The 23,201-nt window shown below is 42.2% G+C and overlaps 1 protein-coding gene across 1 annotated transcript; it reads left to right on the forward strand.

Annotated features, from left to right (window-relative positions):
• The first annotated feature begins 289 nt into the window (after positions 1–289).
• Positions 290–22,913, forward strand: adss2 (adenylosuccinate synthase 2). The gene is made up of 13 exons (XM_083923093.1): positions 290–576; positions 7,834–7,936; positions 10,001–10,069; positions 10,367–10,417; positions 10,566–10,632; positions 13,753–13,860; positions 14,157–14,238; positions 14,337–14,463; positions 16,572–16,726; positions 17,136–17,260; positions 17,592–17,689; positions 18,133–18,282; positions 19,678–22,913. Exons 1-13 carry the CDS (start codon positions 385–387, stop codon positions 19,728–19,730), a joined length of 1,380 nt encoding a protein of 459 aa, XP_083779219.1. The 5' UTR covers positions 290–384; the 3' UTR covers positions 19,731–22,913.
• Positions 22,914–23,201: the final 288 nt, after the last annotated feature.

Below are 23,201 nucleotides of genomic sequence, written 5' to 3' on the forward strand. Positions count from 1 at the left end.
ACCTCCAGAGTAGTGGGAGTGTCTCTGACATAGTAGAAACATCAAGATGATTCACGTGCTGTCGGAATCCAGAAACCTCTGTCGGATAAATCCATAAAAACACACAAAAAAATAAACATTTTAGGGGGACATTTAGACTTAAAGCCAGTAATCTGACTGAGGTATAAAGCTGCAGCTGCGTGTTTATGTTTCCGTCCCCACTTATGCAGGATATGGTCATTGTGGCTGTCAGGCGCTTGTGCGCATGTGCGAGGTGTGTTACTTCCTCGCGTGTGACGTTGCCGCTGAAGTGAAGCTGCTCCGGTCCTCACAGCTAATCTTTTGGTGCAGCACGGCGCGGAAAGGGGCGCACAAGTGTCAGTCAGCCCAGCACACCCAGCAGAAATGTCGGAAAGTGGGAACCAGGGACCCGCCGGAGCCGCGAACGGCAGCGGGGGCAGCCCGACGAAACGTGCACCCAGACCGCCCGTGGGCAACAAAGTGACCGTGGTGCTCGGGGCTCAGTGGGGCGACGAGGGGAAAGGAAAAGTTGTGGATCTGCTGGCACAAGACGCGGACATGGTGTGCAGATGTCAGGTTGGTTTAGCCCACACTGTGCTGCATTCACTTGGTATGTGTTGTTCCCAGTGTTTCTTTCGCTAATGTCACCTTGAATTCCCCGCTAGCTGCTTGTCCCCCCCCCCCCAGCTCCTCAGACACCTTTAATGTGTGGGATGAACTGACTCCTGTCGTGTGCACATGACGAGATAGATGCAGGGGACACCTTTGGTTCAAAGTGACCAGGTGCATCACTCCACACCGGGCTTTATGGCCACCGTCAGTGCGGTAGAGCTAGTCTCTAAGCTAGCAGAGGGACTCATGTTGGCTGCTGGTTGTTATTCACTCTGGCTGCACATTACATGTTCATTACAGGTTTAATTTCAGAGCAGGGAGCCGGTGTTGATATTGTGTCATATTGGGTCGTGTTTATTGCATCTCCTGGTCTTTTCCTGGTAATTAAGGCTGAATTATTAGCTCCATTAAAGTTAGAAAATGTGTGAATCAATCAGACTATTGTAGCTGTGTGGAACGAGCAATGCATGCCTTTACTTGCCCATTACCACGATATTAAATAGCATTATTTATTTATCTAATTCTGCATATATAAACAAACTGGTGTTGTCCTCATCTTTCACTTGGACATATATATCTATGTATCTCAGGCATTCACTAGAACTGCAACAACTAGTCCAGTAATCGATTAATCGATTGACGGAAAATTAAATCAAATATTTCGATCATCAAATAAACAGTTAAGTCCTTTTTCTTTCTTTCTTTTTTTTTAAAAACAGGACAGCCAATCAACACCTGGTTTGATGCTTAAATTTGACTTAAACATGATAATAAACTGAATGGTTTTGGATTGTTGTTCAGTAAAATGTACCATAAGAGGACGTCGTCTTGGGCATTTTTCACTATTTTCTGACATTTTATTGACAAAACAATAAATGAATAACTCTGAGTCATTAATCGTAAGTTGCCTCCCTACCGTACTGAATCCTGGGATTTTAAACCAGTTCTGTGTCATGGCAATGTGGGCGGTCTTGGCTCGACTCTGAGCTCCGTGGCCACAGAGAAGCCAAACGGCGTTCATCTGCACACAGTGACACGACACAGATCTGGGTTAAAATCAGCGAAATAAAATCTTAAACCGATGGAAAGAGATGGGATTTTGCAACTAATGGCACGTTGTTCACCTCCGGTGTCTCAGCACATCACATGATTGGGATTGTTGTTATTTTATCTTATCAAGCTGTTTATTTAGTGGCATCCGTGTGACCTCCACTTGCTCTTTATCTGGAGGCAGTCGGCAGCAGGTTGGCTCAGTGGTTCAACTCGTGGCGCTGTAGTCGTGCTGAATTTGCATGCGCTCTAGTTTTCTCATGCAAAACCTCTGGGTTGGAGACTTGTTGTCACGACCAGGGCTTTCTCGACTGTTCTCTCACTGTCTTCTGTGTAGATTCCTGTCCCTGATCTCCCTGAACAGGAATAGTTGAAAAGCAGTGGAGGGAGGCGTGAGCTGTAACGGCCTCGAGCACATACTTAAATCAAAATCTACTCCAAGAAAGTTGAAGCCCGACCAGCCTGTAGAGGACTGGTCATATTTGGTCAACTAGTCTCTGATCTACCAATCAGTGTAACTGTATACAGCGTATGCGGTTAACCTTGACTTAAAGCGATATTCACTTTGTGTTCTGGAAATTTGGATCCTCTGGGCAAGAAAACGTGTGAAAAACTCAGATGAGTTGAGTCTGGCTGTGTGTTAGCACAACAATGTGGAGTACTTCCTTTTTTGCTGAACAGACTTCAGCCTCGCAGCTCTCGGCACTTTGTGTTGACACTTCGCTGTAAAGTCCGTGTGTGTACTGAAGTGAAAGACTTGAGCCCATAAGCTCGCTGTACCTCGCCATTTAGAGATGTTCCACTGACATTTTTCTCCCAATTTCGGATACCTGAACTTGTATATCTGCTCAAACTGAATGCCATGCGTTTAAAAAACAAATCTGTATACTACTAACCCTGTATGAATGTGATATGAGCTTGCTCAGGTAAAACATTAACAAATGCAGACAGAGAACAAATGCCAGAGACATTTCTTTCATTATGTACAACATTGACAGCCATTCATAATGGAAAACGAAGATAAATAAACTACTTTAAAGTAGCTTTTTTCTGGGCTAAAACATCAGATTAGTGCACAGACTCACATGCTCGCAATACCGTTTCGGAGGCATAGCAATGTTTTAGCATGTTACAACCGTGTAACTTCAAATCATTTTTAATGTTGCTGCATTCACAAAGTACTGGTTAATAGAAAGCCATTGGTTTCCATACTTTACAGCATGATATGAAAATAAAACTGTAAAGGTTTGATACTTGCTTTACTTTATACTATTTCTTACATTGGAGTTGCATTAAAGATCAGGTGAATGGGAAAAGTCTGCTTACTTGCCTTGATTAAGGATCCCACAACCTTTCCCTTCACATCGAGGCAACTCTAGGCTCATACCATTATTAATGTTTTGGCTTTTTTGCCTTTTTATTGGCCGGTTGACAGCCCAGAAACAGGTGGCGAGAGAGGGTTTATGATATGCAACAAGTCGCTGGCTGGAATCAAACAGTGAACGTTGTGATTATGCATCTTCACCACTTTTCCACCAGGACACCTCTCTATTTCAATATTTTAAAAAATCTGAAAATGATTCATTGGACAACAGCCTTTTATTCCCACTTTAACGTGCCTCCCTTAAATTAGTTTTTTCAAAGAATCGTGACCAAGACATGAACTTTGATGTGTCATTTTTCATTTCATCACTGCCCTTTGGTGGACAAACCATCTTATGGAGACAGCTTCTAGATGATCTTTGGCATTTCTATACTGTAATTCCTTCTGACTTGTTGACTGACATATAATACCGACATATCTACGATCAACTACGTCTTCCTACTTAACACCATGCTCCTCAGCCTTCTTAAGAATAAACGATTTTTGCTAATCTTTGGACTTCTCACACTAACTTTGCGGTTCCTTGTTCCTGCAGTCCTGTCCAGACAGGAGACATGTAAATACAAACTGCCCTCCATACATCGTGTGCGTGCGCGTGTGTGCGTGCGTGCGTGTGTGCGTGCGTGCGTGTGTGTGTGTGTGTGTGTGTGTTTTAATTGGGGGCTGCTGGATCTGGATAGCGTTGATCTTTTTATAGAATAAGCTTCACCGGCAGTCGTGCTTGGTGTTCCTTACCGTCTTAGATCCTAGAAGTCATGAACAGTTGGAGCTACAAGAAAGGAAAGCGAGGGTGTGTAGCTGTGAGGGGGCGTGCTACCAGCTGAACACATCTCTAGAGACTGATGGCAGGAGAGTCAGCAGTCGTTATAGGGGAATATCTTCTATCCAGATCATGCTTCACCAAGCAAATGCCTCAGATATTTTGTTTAGCATTCACCTGTTTTCAGCTATGTGCACCTAACACAGTTACTACGGAGATGTTTACTGAAACCAAGGCTGGGTGGGCAAACAGAGACGATTGTCTTTTGGACATTTCAGTAGATGGATGTTTTCTTCACAAGCTCTTTCAACACTCAAATACATTAATTACAAGTGTCAGATATCCTTTATATGTCAAAACCTGCTGAGCAGAAATACCCACAGGCATGAAATGACTGACACAAGTATTGTCAGCGCAGGTGGGTGTCAACAGTCAGGGCGTGAAGCTTTTCAGGAGGTGGTGTTGGTGCTCAACATGCACCCACCCTGCTGCTAAGAGACACCACACATGTTCATACAAGATAATGAACAGACACGTGTGATTGTCATCTTTGACACAAGAAAAGTCTGTAGTGAGTCGGAGTTCTTTTACACATTAAATGCTCTATCTGAAAAAAACATCAAACCTCGTATGAAGAAAATTTATCAGCAGCTATTTTTCATGATCAAACTGTTGTTTTGAGCAAAAGTGTCAAACTTAGTCGTCATTGTGGAAATTATAACGGATGTTTTTCACTACTTTCTTACATTTTTTAGACAAACAATGAATTGAGGAAATGATTTTCTGATTTAAAAAAAGCGTGAAGTGTTCACATTTCCACAACAAAACGATTCAGTATGATGGAGTGTGCATTAAAGCTTTAAAGGTTTAGTTTATTCAGTCTGCTTTAGGGCTGGGAACCACTTCTTAATATCTTTTAAGGCGTCGAGCAAAATAACCAGATACTAAGTAGTATTGAAAATCCTCCAATCAAATTGTGCCTGCTTGCGATACTTTTTATCCCCAGTTCTAGAAAAAATACTATTTGTATTCTTGTGTTCGCAACCAATCACAGCATTTTTCAACGATTTAAGTTGAAGTTGGTGACGAGATGCCACCAAAATGTCAGAAAGTAAGCTATACTACACTCATGTGGGGTCTGATAAAGATAAATAAAAACCAGAAGGATTATTTTAAATTAAGTACTCCTGGTATCACTTTAAGGGTACTGATTTTATTTTATTTTGTAAGGATACCCAGCCCGAAAGCCCTTCTGAAGCGTTTCTGCAAGAACTCCATAGAAGTTAGTTATAGTTAGTTTGATCTAACTACAGGTTCATATAAAAGAAGCAGTAAATCAGTGTAAAGCTAACAGGAACTGCAGTCATCTGATCCTTTGTTAACATAAAAACATTGTGTGTATATATTTCTGTGGATCAACTAATTGGTAAACTAATTCTGACTAAGACATTTTAGCAGTAATAGTAACCGGTGCCTGCCCTTTCATACCAAAGCAGAAGGGTGAGAGGCCCATTTTTATCCCTGGTCAGGAGCCGGGTCACAGGTCCGGATCAGGTAACAGGTCTTGATCCATTTACACCAACAGTAAAATCAGGTCCTTGAGCGATATAAGAGAAACCTTCATCAAACTGCCTTTCAGATCTCATACCAAACCCTGCACTTTAGTATTTTCCACACTTCTGTTTGTATCGCCCAGTATTGCAGCTTCAGGGGCTTTACAGTCTGTGCAGCATCTCCATCCTCTGACCCTTAATTTGAGAAAGAAAAGAGACTGTTTGTTTTAACTTGGTGGAACAAATGAAAGCGTGGAGGGATCCCTCTCCTACAAATCCAACATGGTAAAATTACAATACAGACAGTCAGGGTGTGTGAAGAATACGTGGCCGGACAATCAGGTAGTGTCAGGTTGACATTGTTTGTTAGCACTCATCTCCCCTGACACCACTCTGTTAAATCACCTGGACCTTTTATTGTTTGTAGTCTCAAACACACAGCGGATAATCAGAGTTGCCATAGCAATGCACAAACCGCAGTACAGTAGCAGGTGGGTATTAAAAGTTGAGTGTCTCGTGACGGGAATAAGAGAACGATCACAAGACTGAACCGGAGTTAGTTCTGTGGGGGACGGATCGTAAAAGTATAAAAAAAGGAGAGGCCTCTGCCCCCCACCTTCAGGAAAATGTGGCCAGGAATAACTCCATGTGGTCAAAGCACATGTTAGACTAGATTTATATCCACAGGCTACCAAGTTAAGAACACATATTGGTCACAGGATTGCACCTTAGGGAGTGAACGGTGACCCAAGCTGCAGAATGAATGGATATGCAGCTGCCATTTTATCAGCACAGCAAAAAATAAAGATACAATTCTTTACTTCCTTCTGGGCCCCACCTTTGTTCCATTTTATTTAATCTCCACTGTCAGCTGTGTTAAATCATGTGCAGCCCCGTGTGCAGTGTGTCAGATTATCACTCAGCAAGCACATATTGTCACGGTCTCACAGAGTCTCTGACCGTTTGAAAACTTTGCTCCTGTTAACCAGTGAGAGTGGTTCAGCATTCAGGCAGTAGATCGGACACACTCCACACACAAGAGTTGGTATTGTGATTTCTCTAAGCTTAATTGAATCATGAGTGTTTTCTAACTCTTCATTTGTTACATCAATTCATTCATTCATTCATCTTCAACCGCTTATCTTGGGGTCGGGGTCGCGGGGGGGCTGGAGCCGATCCCAGCTGACATCGGGCGTGAGGCGGGGTACACCCTGGACAGGACGCCAGGCTATCGCAGGGCACATAGAGACGAACAGAGACAGACAACCATTCACACCTACGGGCAATTTTTTAGAGTCTTCAATTAACCAAACACGTGCATGTCTTTGGATTGTGGGATGAAACCGGAGTACCCGGATTATTCAGTTTTATTTATAGTGCCAAATCATAACGAAAGTTATCTCAGGACACTTTACATAGTAGGTATAGACCACACTCTATGACTTATTTATGATTTACATAGACCCAACCATTCCCCCGTAGAGTACGGTGGCAACGAAAGCCTTCCCTATAACAGACAGGAACGTCAGACAGACCCAGGTCTGTGGAGGACGGACATCTGTCTGCACCGGTTGGGGAGGAAGAAGGAGAGAGAAAGAGAGAAAAGACAGACAGATGGACAGAGAGAGACAAAGACACACACACTTCCAGTTACTATAATAATATCTATAGTAATGTGAATATGACTTATATGTTACGGCAGTTAATACAGCAGAAAAGTAGAGCTAAGGTGATAGTTAGCATATTAGTACATGCGTTTGCCTAATGCTGTAACCTGTCAACCAGTTTGAGCTGCTAGTTTACCAGCGAAGTGACATTAGGTCAGATGCAAGAACCACTCCAACAATGTGTGGCATTCACCAATTGTTCACCATTTTTTTCATTATTACATGTCTTCTGTACATGAATCCAACTCACAACGCTTGTTTCAGCAGTGAGCACCCATTGACAGTCTTTGGTTTGTGCCAAAAAAGGCAGGGCAGCTTGTTAGAGGGTTTGGAAAACATTATTCCTTCAGCACATGTCCTCTGTCACGACTGCGGCTTTGAGGCGCTGAGACTATGACTGCGGTTTGTTTTCTTTGGAGCAGCCAGTCTTGACAGATTTACATATTGTGGTTTTAGGTTGAGGAACCAGAACATTATTATATTTATTTACATAACGTTAAATTTGTGTTCCCTATAATCCAATTTAATTGTCCTTTTCCTGAGACGTTTGTCGAGTTTACACTGGCGTGAGACCTTCACTTTAGATCTGAGTGCATAGTGTGCAGGAGTTTCTAAGCAACAGCACAGAGTATCACACACACACGCTAGCAGACAGTGGCCAGCGGTTTGTGTATGATGCTTGTTGCTACACGCCAAACTATTCAGCCTGCCTTCCAGCACAGCCAAACAAAGTCGCAGAGCGTCCATTAGGCCTCTCTGTGTGTTTCTGTTTGTCTCTCCTCATCGCTCCCTGTCTCTCCTCTGCAGGGCGGCAACAACGCAGGACACACGGTGGTGGTCGACTCGGTGGAGTACGACTTTCACCTCCTCCCCAGCGGCATCATCAACCCCAAGGCCACCGCCTTCATTGGTGTGTAGTGCACACAGATGCAGAAACACTTTAAATTCACTCTCAACATGTGTGCGATCTACACAGACACACACTGGAGCGCTCACAGCATTTGGTCACACACACAATTACGCGCATACTCTTGCTCCAAGGCCATCTCTCCTCTCTATTTCCTTGATGAATCGATTGACTCCTTTTAGCCCGGCGCTCGTCATCGTCGCCAGAAACGGCCTCCAATTTGAGGGCTGCTACCGTGAATGTGATCAGCTTGACTCAGAGCCAGACTGCAGGCTGCATCACATCCATCTGCAGTAACTTCATCAGCTAATGGTGTCTTACTCTTTCCCTTTGGCTTCCAACCTCCCCGCACATCTACACTTTAACATCTGTCAATACTTAATCACATTTATGCTTTTTCTTCCTTGATGTATGACACATTGATGCTGGTCTGCTGGCTCAGAAAGACTTTCGGCACGCCTCGAGCGTGACATGAAGTTTGATCGATGGTGCTTCAGTGCATGTTGTATTTGCCCCACCAAGAGACTTAATTAACCTCTGTATAGTTTTTAGTTTACTTAATTAAATGAATTCCACTTTTTATCAGCTGTTCTTACAAAAATGCAACCATAAACCCCAGCAATAGACACTATGCACAACATTTTCCTAACAATACCTTCAGCTCTACTATAGTTATATATTTAAGCGCTGTCGGCTCTGTGAGAAGGCCTATTCTCTCAGCTAATTCATGAGCTTTCCAGGAGGTAAAAGCTGACTGCATCGTTTCTGTCCAAACCCGACCCGAACCTGAACCACGGCAGCAGTTTTGAGCCCAAGCCTGATCAAAAAACAGAATACCCGTTGCTTTTTTTTTATCCACGGGGCTAGGTTGAATAGATATGCAGAAGATGACGATCACACACATGCCTATACATTATTCATGCAATCATACGGACTATAAGGTCTGCACTAAAGTATAACTTGGAATCCATCGGCTATGTGTCCTATGAGCAGATATCTGGGAGAAGAGCTTCTGTTCTGAGCGGCGGTCATTGATCCCAACTTGAGCAACTCGAGAAGCAAGAATGGAGTTGGTGTTGAGTCGGCATGTCTATAAACAAATACTGTATCCAGATATGAATGCAGATAAATTATAAAAAAAGCCAATGGAAAGCAATTATTGCTACTTCTTACTCGGTAGTGCTCAACAGTCACAGAGAAAAACAAATGACATTGATCATTCATAATTTTTTCCTTGTCCCAGGGAGAAAACGTGTTGTGGTTTCTTACACTGCTCCCCAGTGCAAAAGTACATTCATGGCCTCCAGCACTGGGCGCCATTCTGTGTTCAGGTCTTTCCTGTTCCTGAGCTGCACATGTTTTTTTTTATCTGCTGTATTTATTAGTCTGTTACCGAAAGAGTGTTTTTAGCCTTTTCTTACATTTCATTTGCTCAAAGTAATTACCTTCTCCTGTTAATGTAATGTTAATGTAACCCAATTAAAAATGTCATTAGGGCCAGCTGTTTGAATACTCTTGTGAACATGCATCATTTGGGCCAGCTCTGCCTGACAGGAACACATCCCTTAACATCACAGTTAGACTCTATGGTATATTGTTTTTGAAAAGGGCTTTTTCTGCATGAGCACTTTTACTTTTGATGATAATACTTCTGTGTTAAAGGAAGGCAGGATTAAGCTGGTTAATGTACTGCTGTTGATGGGGGCAGCAGCCAAATGTATTTTAGACACAAAGAAATGTAATATGAGTGAGAAATATGAGTTTAAGTGTGCGCTATATTTAGAATAGTTTTACTCCTTTACTTTGCCGTCAGACGTCCCTGTTTAAGTTTAAACGAGGGGAATTGAAAGTGTTTTATGTCAAAGTATAATTCCAGTGTAAAATCATCCCAGGATCTGCAAATTCGGTCATCAATGAGCCATCAAGTGTATATATACAGTATATATATATATATATATATTATATATATATTATAAGAAGCAGGTGCATCTTTGCATAAAACCATGCAACCTTGTTTTAACAGAGACTCGAAACTTGGATGGAACCTAATTTATTTTTTCACCTCAGGCAACGGTGTCGTGATCCACCTGCCAGGCCTGTTTGAAGAGGCAGAAAAGAATGAACGCAAAGGGAAAGGTGAGTTGTCTTAAAAACAGAGTAAAAAAACAAGGATGTGCCTTAATTGGTCTTGTCTTTGACTCTTGTGTGTGTGTGTGTGTGTGTGTGTGTGTGTGTGTGTGTGTGTGTGTGTGTGTGTGTGTGTGTGTGTGTGTGTGTGTGTGTGTGTGTGTGTGTGTGTGTGTGTGTGTGTGTGTGTGTGTGTGTGTGTGTGTGTGTGTGTGTGTGTGTGTGTGTGTGTGTGTGTGTGTGTGTGTGTGTGTGTGTGTGTGTGTGTGTGTGTGTGTGTGTGTGTGTGTGTGTGTGTGTGTGTAGGTCTTAAAGACTGGGAGAAAAGATTGATCATCTCAGACAGAGCACATATTGGTAAGTTATCTGCGTGTGAACGTTTGAAAGTGTGTATGCATGCAAAAATGTATGTGTGTGTGTGTGTGTGTGTGTGTCTGTGGATGTGTGAGCCCTGCTTTCTCTGAGGTGTGTGAGAGTGTGTATCCCCTCTCTTCCTCCTCTGCAGTGTTTGACTTCCACCAAGCGGTTGATGGTGTTCAGGAACAGCAGAGGCAAGAGCAAGCAGGCAAGAAGTAAGAAACCTGTTGCTATGAAAATGACTGTGCACACACACACACACAAACATGGAGGGAAAGATCAGATCATATAAGATGTCCAATCTCGCTGGGAAAGAAGATTACTCATTTTTCTGGATTTATCGTGAATCTTATGAGTCACCGCCGACACTCCGATGAACATACAAGGACGTCCACACACAAGGACATCTCATGATTAAATGTTCAGTCTGTGTTTGTAAACCAAACTCCAAACACGAAATCAGGTCACAAGTAAAAAATGCATGCCCCTTGTTAACCAGCCACCCCCCCTCTCCTTCGCCTAGGAGCAGAGCGAGTGCAGGTGCTGAGGGTTGTTGAGTTAAACATGTTAGTTTAATCCATCTGACTCATCGATCTTTTGTCTGACTGAAGTTTGGGCAACCTAGAATCTATGGCCCCGACCATGGCTGTGAAATAAAAGTCGCCTGTGTACAAATACATCCGTGTCGCTGTCCGTGGTGCTGAAGTAGCATACAGATTTGTAATTGCGACTTTTTTTCTCTGAGTCCCGCCCCCCACTGTCAGTTTCATCTTGGTTTTATAACATTCTCTAAACTATAGAGGCGCTCTCTTCACCTTTATTGAGCTTACTTACTCTCACGATAGGCAGATGTTTTCAGTGGAAAAGCTGTAAAACCTGTACACTACCTGCTAGTTGATGAACGCCTTGGAGCGTTTAGCAGCTAGAGATCAGATATTTCCATCAGGAGTCGGTACGGACCAAAAACAGAGCAAGAAAAGAGTGAATATTGGACATATTTGTCACGTAATATTAGATTTTCCCTAGACAGTTGGGTTAATGTTCAGTCCTCGTTAGTATAGTGGGCTTCTGTTAGATTATTTCTGGGCCATTCAGGCTGCCCTTAAACTCCCTGGAGCCTGCCAAGGCCACGATTCCCTTGGCGCCTTTAATCTGACTCTGCAGGCTGCTAGATGGCTGCAGAATGATAACACTCTCTCCACTTCCTTAATGTCATGGTAATGCGTTATAGCCAATGATGGCACAATGATGGCACATCCTCCTCTCGCTTTAAGAATCTGATCTTTGCTGTTTGAGCCTCAGAACTGGCGCGGCTTCAAGCACTACTTTGTGTTGACGACACTTCTGTTCCCCTTGGTAAAGTAATTAAACTCCTTCAGTATCAGACAAACAGGACTCTGGCATTTTCTTTTCTTCTCTGGCATCATAATAAATTCTTCATTAACAATATTTACTGTACCTGGTGGTCACAAAATGCTAATGCTAATGTTGCTCCGTAACTGCTGGATCAACTTAAAAGGTGAGGATTTCCTAAATGTTGTGTTCACAACTTGTTTCTGCTGCCCTAAGGTTATAAAAATATGCCAGCAGTATCAAATTACAGTGTTTTTTAAATGTGGAAAGATCACACGTATTTATCTGAGTAATTGTGCATCACATAAACATATATGTATATATACATATCTCACTATTCTGTTACATTCATTTTAATAATATAAAAAAAGGTAACAGCCAAAGTGGAATCACTAAATAGATTTTAACATTTTTACAATCTATATTTATATACTAAGATGGAACAGAGATCTACCTTTCTTTCTTTATTCATTTGCACAAGCGTTCATTTCCATATGTAGAGAAATATATTTTCACTTGGAGGTGTCCCCAGAGAGGTCAGAGGTCAGACAGACAGACAGCTTACTGTTAAACAACATACTTTAAGACTCTTTTAAACAAAAGTTTTTTAATTAAATTCAGATATTCTGAATTCTGTTTTGTTCCACAACCTTTTTTTATTCTAATAATATCTTGGCCCAAGCAGGGAACCATACTGACGACAGGTATGTGAGGAATGTTAAGCTGAGTCTGTGGAGCATTCACAATATTGAGCTCAAGAGAGATCCAGCGTATTCCTGTTCAAAGCTGAGTTGTCTTTACCAGCTCAGCCACCGAAGCCCCAAACATCCAGCCAGCTGTGTGTCTGACTAAGTGTGTGTGTGTGTGTGTGTGTGAGAAAGTAAATGCATGTTCACCAGAGTGCTTTAATGGCACGTTCATTATAAGCTTTCAGGAGATTGTTATGACAGGCTGGTGGATTTCCAGCATCTTCAGGCGTCCTGTGAACTGCTACTGGAAGTCTGATCACAAGAGTTGTGTTTAGTCCTTTAATATAGCCTGAGCTCTGGGTTTTTTTTCACTAAGATGCTAGAAACATGCAGCAAACTCAAGGTAAGAAAGGATTTGATCGCAGTCTTTGAGTTGTGGATAAAACAAGACATTTGAGGACGTCATCTTGTGCTTCGGGAAACAGTTTTTCAACAGTTTTCACAATTTCTGGGCATTTTATAGACGAGACAACTCTTCCATTGATGGAGAAAATAATCTACAGATTAATTAATCAATCAACAAAGTACTTCTTCCACCGCCGGCAACAAAACATGTAAACCTATGCTTTTCATCTACGTGCTGAGCACACGTGGTGATTGGATACTGCATGTTTGACGTCAGCTGGTGCTGATGATGAAATCCAGTAACCGTAGAAGACGTTTGGCTATTTCCATTCTGTAGTTTGCATGTAGGGGAAGGCAAACTTAGCCTTTCTTTTAATAGGCCCAGTTACCAGAAGTGCATCTTGTTCTCTATAAATGGTTTACTAGTTTGACATGTTGACATGATTTCTATTCTAAAGAAAAAACAAAGAAAAATGCTTGGGATCAATAAAGTATTTCTATTCTATTCTATGTTATTTGAGTTGTCCCTCTCTGATGCTTTGCTCAACCCTGTAGAGATGCAGAAAATGTTGTTGAACATCTGCTTTTTGTCACCTAATAGAAAACCTAGTGTCAGTACTAAGGCGTAACCGCTGTCTGATTGACGTATCTATGATCAACTGTCATTTGAAACCGTGTGATGTGAGAATGTTTCTTCAATCAGACGTGGAAAGGTCTGAATTTTTCACCGATGTGAGACTTTCCGACAGCTTACCGGGTCCGGAGGTGTCAAGAGTTTCACAATCATTATGATGAATGATGAAAAAAAAGGGTATGTTGTAGAATGAGATCACATGCTAATACGACTTCTATTTCCCCACCCCTCCCTCCTCTCTTGACCCTGCCCAGCCTCGGGACAACAAAGAAGGGGATTGGTCCGGTGTACTCAGCCAAGGCAGCCCGTAGCGGTCTCAGGATATGTGACCTGTTGGCTGACTTCACTCAGTTCTCTGAAAGGTCTGTGTCAGTTAGTCTGTGTCTGTACGGAGTCTGTGAGTTGTGTAACTGTTTCCATTCCCTCTTCATTCCCAATGAACGCTGGTCGAGCAACTTTACCTGCATTTTAACCACACATTGCTCGCTTCAGTTCACTTCCTGTTACAATCACAGGCATCTTCCCTGGAAACGTTTAAGGAGCTTTACCTGCATTGTGATTGGAAGAACCCAGTTCTATGCAGGCGTTCAGACGGGAAACACTCTTAGTTTGAACTCATTTAAGTATTATTCACAAATGATGATGTTGTCTGTTACAGGTATAAAGTTTTGGCCCAGCAGTACAAGGCTATGTACCCCACTCTGGAGATTGACATAGAGGGAGAGCTTAACAAGTTAAAGGTAATACAGATTCTAAAAAAAATACATATTTCTAGAAACCTTCATTAGTACTCTTTGCAGTAACATGTTGTGTGATTTTTTTTTTTTTTTTTTTTTAGGACTATGTGGAGCGGATCAAGCACATGGTGAGAGACGGGGTGCATTACATGTACGAGGCTCTTCACGGTCCTCCTAAGAAGATCCTGGTGGAAGGAGCCAACGCGGCACTACTGGACATCGACTTTGGTCGGTACATCACTGTGTGTGCGCATGTGTTAGCTTGCATGTCCATAACCTGACTCTGGCCAGATGAATTTCATTCCGCCTTGCTTCACTCATACATCTGGGATCGCTCCATAGGAAAGTGATTTCAGGAGACTGGGTCTAATCAAAAATCCTTGCGTATGATTGGATAAACAGCTTGTCCGTCGTCTTTATTGACGTGCTACTTCAACCACTCACATCGACACCAACTTGTGACACTGATGAGAGCGATGCAGGGAAAAGTCAAACCGGTTTGGAGAAGGGCTAAATCCTCGTTTCCACCAGCAAAAGCCTTCAGAGCCGTTCTCCGGAGTTTGAAGAAATATTCGCTAGATTGGATGAAACAGCAGCATCGATGCAACCGCCATTGATGTTTGAATCACAACAGTTGCTTCTCCGCTATTTCACATTTATAAAACCCCACCTGGCGGTCCTGATTGGCTCGACCACCTGAAATCACTTTCCTATGGAGCAATCCCAGATGGTTGAGTGGAGCTAGGCGGAGTCGAGGCGGAAGCAAGGTGGAACGAAATTCATCCGGCGAAAGTCAGGTTGGCATGTCCGTGCCTTACAGACAAAATAAATGGTATGCGGTGTCACTCTTAACTTATGTATATTTTCCAATCATCCTTTTAAAAATAAGCCAACGTCTTTGTGCTAACCCTTTTCTCTGAGAATGTCATCTCTAATTGCCAAGTGCTGTTCAAAGCATCTACAGTGACCCAGTGATGTTGCCATGAAACACTTAAGCTTTGTGATGCTCTTTACAAAAGCCTGCTCGGAGCTCAGACTAGGGATGATGGTAAGTTTACTAACTGCTACCGACGTGCTCTGCTATCCAGGCTTGACGTGCACGCTCACAGTTAAACTCACTAAATGCCACCTGACTGTGCATGAGCACGAAGGCATCCTGTCTCAGCGGTCTGTCAGAGAGTCGACCAGTCACAGAGGAATCATTAAATCCAGAAATACTCACAAGAGGTTGATGAAAGCATGACATACTGTATGTATTGTTGCTTTCAGATAATGACACCACAGACCCCACATACTTATCTGTTGTCAGAGCAGACCTGTGATTATTGAGAGTGTGACGCGACTGAGCCGATAAAATTACAGTCGAGGTTCAACACTGGTTATTATCAAAACACCATGCTCATAATAACCAGTGCTATCAGGACACCGTGTCCTGCACACTGATAGGCAAACACCCTCTCTGTCTGCCTGGCTATATCCAGATTAGAAATAGTTGCAAATGTCACAGTAGCATCAACCCTTTCTTTGTATCATTTTACATGAAGCTTATGTTCACAAAACTCTTATCAAGACTTTTGGGAGCATTTACGGCATCAGTGTTTAGCCAAAGAGCACTTTGACAGGACGTGCAAGCTGCAGAACCTGTTCTTTGATGACACAACAGTCTCTCCAAACACAGAGGTAAACTGCATGTGGGCAGCTCAAGGCGAGGAGACGCATTCAGTCATAACTCAGTGACAGCTGGACACACAGACATGATATGTAGTTTTAGATTATATCCTAATCAAAAATAAACATCCAAGAAATCCGATTAGAAATCAGAAACAACACACTTCTTATAACTCCAGAACTTGTCTGAGAATCATGAGATTAAGTTAAGTTATTGAGTTTTCTTCATCATTAAAGTAGTCAAATAATACTTGTTTGTACATCCATTGGTGCATTACAAACAGTAACTGTTGAGAAGTAATCCGGTATACTTTTAATAGAGCCAATTTGCCAAAAAGTTATCAAATAAAGGTGAAACAATTCAGGGTTCAGGTTGTAGCCCAAAGCATTATTCAATAAAACAATAGAAACATCCGCCAAAGCATTATGGGACAGCAGGATTGTCTACTAGATTTTACATTTTCAACTTTACACTAATAAAACTTTTTCAAAAGCTGTGATTGTCCCGGGGAAATGGGGAGATGGGGCGGCGGGGGGATGCTGGTGAGGTGCAGTTGTCTCGACCCTGCTCTACACAAATCTTCCTACTTTTCCTTCAGCTGCATGTTTGTTCTTCCTGGATCTGCAGTACAAATGATGAGTCCGATTCACGCTTTGTGTCATTGCAGGGACCTACCCGTTCGTGACGTCGTCTAACTGTACGGTCGGAGGGGTGTGTACGGGTCTCGGCATGCCGCCTCAGAACGTCGGGGAGGTTTACGGGGTCGTCAAGGCGTACACCACCAGAGTGGGCATCGGAGCTTTCCCCTCAGAGCAGAGCAACGTATGAGGACACACACACACACAAACACACACACACACACACACACACACACACACACACCACAGGTTTAAACCTGCATTGTACAGTATGTTGTTATAATTTGGAAATAAAGAACATTTGTGGAAAAGTACAGTATAAGAGTAGCTTTGTTCTCAAGCAGCACCACCCAGAGGAAGTTTGGCTGCACTGCCACCAATAACCGACTGTAGTAAACTTTATCTGTTGATAAATTTGTCTGTGAAACCGCTCATGACTAAAACTGATGGCTGGTCTTTAATAGCTGATTCACAGCCATCATTTATGTACTGTAGAACCAGAGGAAGTTCTTTAAATGTCTAAACAAAAAATCATCACGAGGAGCAAAGATCTAAAACTGATGGACCATCTGCGCTCCTCTTGTTGCCTTTAGGAGACCGGCGAGCTGCTTCAGACACGGGGGAAGGAGGTGGGCGTGACCACAGGCAGGAAGAGGCGATGTGGTTGGCTTGATCTGGTGCTCATCAAATATGCACACATGATTAATGGCTTCACCGCGTGAGTTCAGTGTGCACGTGTGCGTTTGTATTCATTCATGTAGTTGTACGTGTTCATGTTTACATCAGGGTGACAACATTTCTGACAAAGCATAGTTAAATATGAACAATAATTAAAAACTGATGTAGCATTTTGTTTTTTTATTATGCATATAGTTTATATTTTAAGTACAAAGTGTCACCTGTTGTATGCAGTTTCTGTATCTAAACTTTAAGGTGAAGCAAGAGACAAAGAATAGATGCTGTTTTTTTGCCAAACCCCTAAGGGAAGACAACATTTTTGTTGTTGCTGCTGCTGTATTTTAACCTTCCTGTCCTCTTCGTCCTCCCAGTTTAGCACTCACCAAACTGGACATACTTGACGTGTTTGCAGAGATCAAAGTGGGCATAGCCTACAAAGTCAACAACCAAACCATACCTCACTTTCCAGGTGAGCCGGTAGACCTCTTGTGTAAATGTTAAATTCTAGCACATATGGAGAGAGTAACTAAAAAGCTGAGAACAATGGGCATCATACACCAACTTCCTAAGAAAGGTCTGTCAGATTCATGAATGTAGTATGTGAAGGAGTATTATTACACAGCAGTGTCCGGCTTACAAGTGTTATCAGTGCGCGAGTGTATCTGAAAAGGAAAAAGATGTGTTGAGATGCAGTTGTTTTCCACTTTCCAAGTTACCAAATCTGACAAATTATCCGTGAAAAAGTTAATTTTTCTCTCGTTTCTAGATGTTCCTCCTCTTCTGTTCTACACTGTTATTTATAGAGAGCTCCATTTCAAGGCACAAACATATTGATCTGTTGTCATAGCTGTTTGATTGCGGTCTCCTGTAAAGCTAACGGTGTGATATTTCCTCCTCTCATTGCCGTGCCAGCCAATCAGGAGGTGCTGCAGCAGGTGGAGGTCCAGTATGAGACGCTGCCGGGCTGGAAAAGCGACACCTCGGCCGCAAGAAGCTTTGAGGAGCTGCCTGAGAACGCCCAGAAATATGTCCGCTTCATTGAGGAGCATGCGGGAGTGCCTGGTATGATATTGTATTATTTTAGTTCAACTGATAGCTCAATGAGGCATGCTCTAGGTCAGGTGTCTCAAACTGATCCAGTAAAGGGCCGCTGTGGCTGCAGGTTTTTATTCCAACCGAGCAAGAACACACCTGATCCAACAAATCCAACTGTGTGAAGGCGATTGAGTTGGTCGAATAAGTCTAGTCAGGTCAGCCACAGCAGCCCTTTACTGGATCAGTTTGAGACACCTGCTAGGTCAAACTGATTTTAAGAACGCCCTCTGCTGGAACACAAGGCAAACTACGTCAAATGGTCTGCCGCACTCATAGACTTTGAGTTCGAACAGATCTTTAGGAATCAAACATTTGTTTTTACATTAATAGTGATGGACCTAACGAAAACGTGATCTTTTTAGAATAGAATAGTAAGACTTTATTGTCATTATACAGGATACAACAGCTTCAAGAAACAACAGACAACAACGCAGGTTCTAAAATAATAAGTAATAATTTTGCTCCTAAATAAGAGTATTTAATGCTCTTGAGTAAATGTGATTAGGGCACTACGATAAATTGATTATTGCACTAGAATAAATGTAATTACTCCACTATAGTAAGAGTGTTTATGGCACCAGAATAATTGATTGCAGTTAAGTCCACAGGCACCGCAATTAATCTGTCGTTCACAAAAAAAATCATTGGGATTAACAACAGATGGGTTGCAGGTCGGTGATAATACATCATTCAGGAAGATATAGATTCTATAAGTGGAGCAGAGCTGCAGCAGCAAACCGCTGATCATTTATCGTCAGGCAAAAGTGTCGGTGTCCCCATTAAGAGAGACGCTTTCTCTGTGTGTGTGTGTGTGTGTGTGTGTGTGTGTGTGTGTGTGTGTGTGTGTGTGTGTGTGTGTGTGTGTGTGTGTGTGTGTGTGTGTGTGTGTGTGTGTGTGTGTGTGTGTGTGTGTGTGTGTGTGTGTGTGTGTGTGTGTGTGTGTGTGTGTGTGTGTGTGTGTGTGTGTGTGTGTGTGTGTGTGTGTGTGTGTGTGTGTGTGTGTGTGTGTGTGTGTGTGTGTGTGTGTGTGTGTGTGTGTGTGTGTGTGTGTGTGTGTGTGTGTGTGTGTATTTACACACCAGGAACAGCAGCTTTCAGTGATTATTTCAGAAGCTTTATGTTTAATTCTGCATACTTTGCAGAAGCTCTCATAGAGGGACTGGTAGAGGGGGAGTGAAATGTCCATGCAGGTCTCCAAAGCAGTGAAAACAATTAATTTGGATGGGTGGATTATTTAAGAGTGCACTCAGATTTGGATGGTGTCAGAGATGATCCGTGCACATTACCTGTGTCACCTGGAGTAGACATACTGTGGCAACACAGCGGGACCCAGTTAACACCTTCCTCCTTCTGTTTCCTCAGTCAAGTGGATCGGAGTGGGCAAGTCTCGGGAGTCCATGATCCAGCTGTTCTAGGCGAAGGAGGGAGAAACACAAGCAAAGAGGATGCACAGCAGTGAAGCAACTGTACCCCCCCCCACACACACACACACACACACACACACACACACACACACACACACACACACACACACACACACACACACACACACACAGCCTACCTACCTGTCTCAACTCTCCGACAGAGGCATGACCATCATGTCTGTTCTTAATGCTCTACCACTGAATCATCAGACTGTCCCATGTTACAGACCGGACCTCTCTGGATCAGACGAATGGTTACAGCTCCTCCATCTGGATTTTTAACAGTTTCAAACATCTAGGATAACAGTTCCACAGTCGAGTCGCTCTTTTAATTTATCCCCGTTTATATCGGCAACGTTTGTTTCAGACATACAACACTCGGGGACTCCAGCTGCCATCAGGTCTGAAAGAAGACACGAGGGAATGAACTCAGAACACACACAAACACACTCCACGGAGGAGCTGTCCAGAGATGTTTGGTCGGTCAAACTTTTGTTCAAGTGTATTTTTTGTTAATCTATGCTGTGTTCTAAATGCGCTGTGCCAGTCTGGTGTAAATCTGTTTTTTAACCTCTGCACTTTAGATGCTTTGGACTACATCTGCTTTGTTTTATTCTGCCAGGCGTGCAACACGTCCTGACATGATAAAGGGATCCTTCGATATTTTAAATGTTTCTTTTCGTGTTTGTATTTTTCATCGTCAGACAAAGAACTTCTCATGTTGCCTTCAACCAAAAAAAAAAAAGTCTTTTTAAATTTGTAGGTAGCAACGGCCTCCACTGAACGCTGTTGATGAACTTAAGCGTTGAGTCCAGACTATCTGGTATAACTGTCCATTTTCTCAAATGGAAACTAATTCAGTAGGGCAGCATCTTTACACACTCTTGTGATTATTTATCTTATAATTACCGTGGATGTCTTTACACTTTAATGCTCTGTGTAGAGATGGGAAATTGATACCTTTTACACAGAAAAGTGTAAATATGGATCGCTAAATACTGTATAAGACAGTTGGTCTTATTTCAGCGTTGTCCCCCCCCCAGTCTTCTTCAGTTGTTAAAACACACGTCTATGAAACCAGAGGAATTAAGGTTTAATAAAGTCTCGGGTTGCATTTAGCCTTCAGAAAAAATCTGTTCCTTTTCACAGTTTTGCCAATCAAATTGCACCATTCAAACAGGCCAATCAGAGCTTCACGCTGATTTAATAAAATAAAGGTAATAGATCTGGTGCTGCATTCACACAATGTCGGCCATCTTTTAAAAAGCCTTAACTAGCTGCTTTTTTCCGGTTTTGCATACTTTTAATAGTTTGTTAACAAATTAAACCAGATACATATAAACTGTGTTTAGCTCCCTTTAAATGTGCTGAATCAATTTCATTGGTGTTATTGGATTTTGTTAAGATGTTCATATTCAACTAGGAGCCTGATGTGTGTGTTTCCAACTCAGTCTGAACAATATCAGTTGTTTTTATCCAATCTGGTGGTTTAGATCAGTTTTGTATACTTGATCTTTGGTTTAGGTTACAGATTATTAAATATCCTGACGTTTAGTCACAGGTTTGGATGCTGAAATCAAACGCTGGATCCTACATTTCCCATAATGCTACTCAGTGGCGTCTTTCATTATGCCACGTTCATGCCAAAAGGGATGGATGGTAAACTTGTGGTGTTCACGTGAGTCAATAAATCAGAACGGTTGAATGATTACAGAATGTGAGTGAGGGTTAAAATATTGTGCACAGACGGTGTAACGCCATCAATTGCGTCAACAACAGACTTTTCTCTGATGTCGGTGTTCATGTTTGGTCCGTAGAGCTTCGGAAAAGCCTCGCCGTTGTAATTACCACTTGGATTTTGGTGTGAACGTTATTTACAAGCCGGAAACGTAAATTGGATTTGACATGAAGGTGGCATCAATCCCGACTGTGGAAAGACATACATCTGTTCGCAGGCTCCTAATGATGAGTAAACTGAACTCAAATAGACGGAACGCTCCTTTAATGAATACAGCTTGTTTATTTAAAAGTTGGAAATTGGAAAATAAACTATTCTTAGATAAGCTGAATAAATTTGGATGGAAAAGGTGTCACAGATGTTTCATAATTCCACTTTAAGGACATATCGTCCTTGTTTGTAAGCCCCTATAGATTCAAGACACTGTATGATATTTTCACATTACCACAGTTATTATTTGCAGTCGAATGTCTATTTTGTCTGTTTATTCCACAACACAACCTGATGGCATGAATGTGTGATAGCAGAAACTTTGCGGTCAGTCGTCGTGTCAGTGTAGCTGAGAAGGATTCAGTCACATTATTGATGTTAACGTGTTTTGTCTCTGGTGACCGTACCGTTGACCACTCGGTCTGAAACATTTTTCTCAGGACATTGATTAAAAATGTATTAACTCTTTATGCTGGTTCTGTTTTGTTTATAACTGCTGAAACCATGTGGGACAAACCCCCACGTGTATAATCACAACAACTCTATTTCCGTTTAAAAGGTTTTCAAATTCCTGAAATGCCGTTTTGCAAAGCTGCTCCTGTTGTAAGTCTCATGCTGTACTGATTCACTGGCACACTGTCTGCCCTCCAAGCAGAGGTCAAAAGGGATGAAAGCAGTGAACCGTTTCTGTCTGCTCCACTGAAAATGTGTGCATGATTGGCGTCTGTGACTCTGTATGTCCTTGTTTCCTCACCTCATCAACTGTTTTCCTTTGTCTTTTAGTGTTACATTGAACGTTTATCCCTTTACGATGTGCTCACACTGCCAACTTTCACCGAACCCCCTTTCACAACCTGAAAATCTGCGGTGTCCTATTTCCTTTCTTTTTTCTTTTAAACATTTTCTCCTTTCCTTCTCTGTTCAGACCTTTGATTATTTTTTTTTTTCGGCCACACTTCTGTGTTGACCTCTGGCTAAGACTAAATGAATGTTTTAGGATACGTACGCACAATACACACACAATACCCCTCAACATTAACATCAACAGTTATGTTAACTCTTTAGTTTAACCCCTTTTTAGATGCAGTTTTTTTTCCAGTAAAGTCATTTTCAGGTTTCAAAAATCATCACACTTCCCCAAAAAATTTATTCTGACATGATATTTGGTGTCTTTGGAAACTTTGGGATCTCCACCAGAATTGAAAATAAAGTTCTGTGGGTTTGAACAGTGTGTTTTTTGAGTTTGTAACGTCTCGAAGTGTGAACGCCTGGCACACAACCAGGAATACGTTTGACAGATGTGTTAATGGAAAATTTCTTTCATCATTTGTTTTGCAAATTTGAGGGCAGAATAATAACGTCTGTCCCACAAACAAAATACGTGGTCCACAATCTGCTTGGAGCTACAGCGTTTATATTTGGACTCATGTCTCAAATAAACAAGGCCCGTTTACGCTTCAACTTCAGGATTTTTTAATACCTCATTGGTAAAACTGATGTTTTTTCAAAGATAC

This window comes from Echiichthys vipera, assembly GCF_963691815.1.
Source record: "Echiichthys vipera genome assembly, chromosome: 11".
Lineage (NCBI taxonomy): Eukaryota > Metazoa > Chordata > Actinopteri > Perciformes > Trachinidae > Echiichthys > Echiichthys vipera.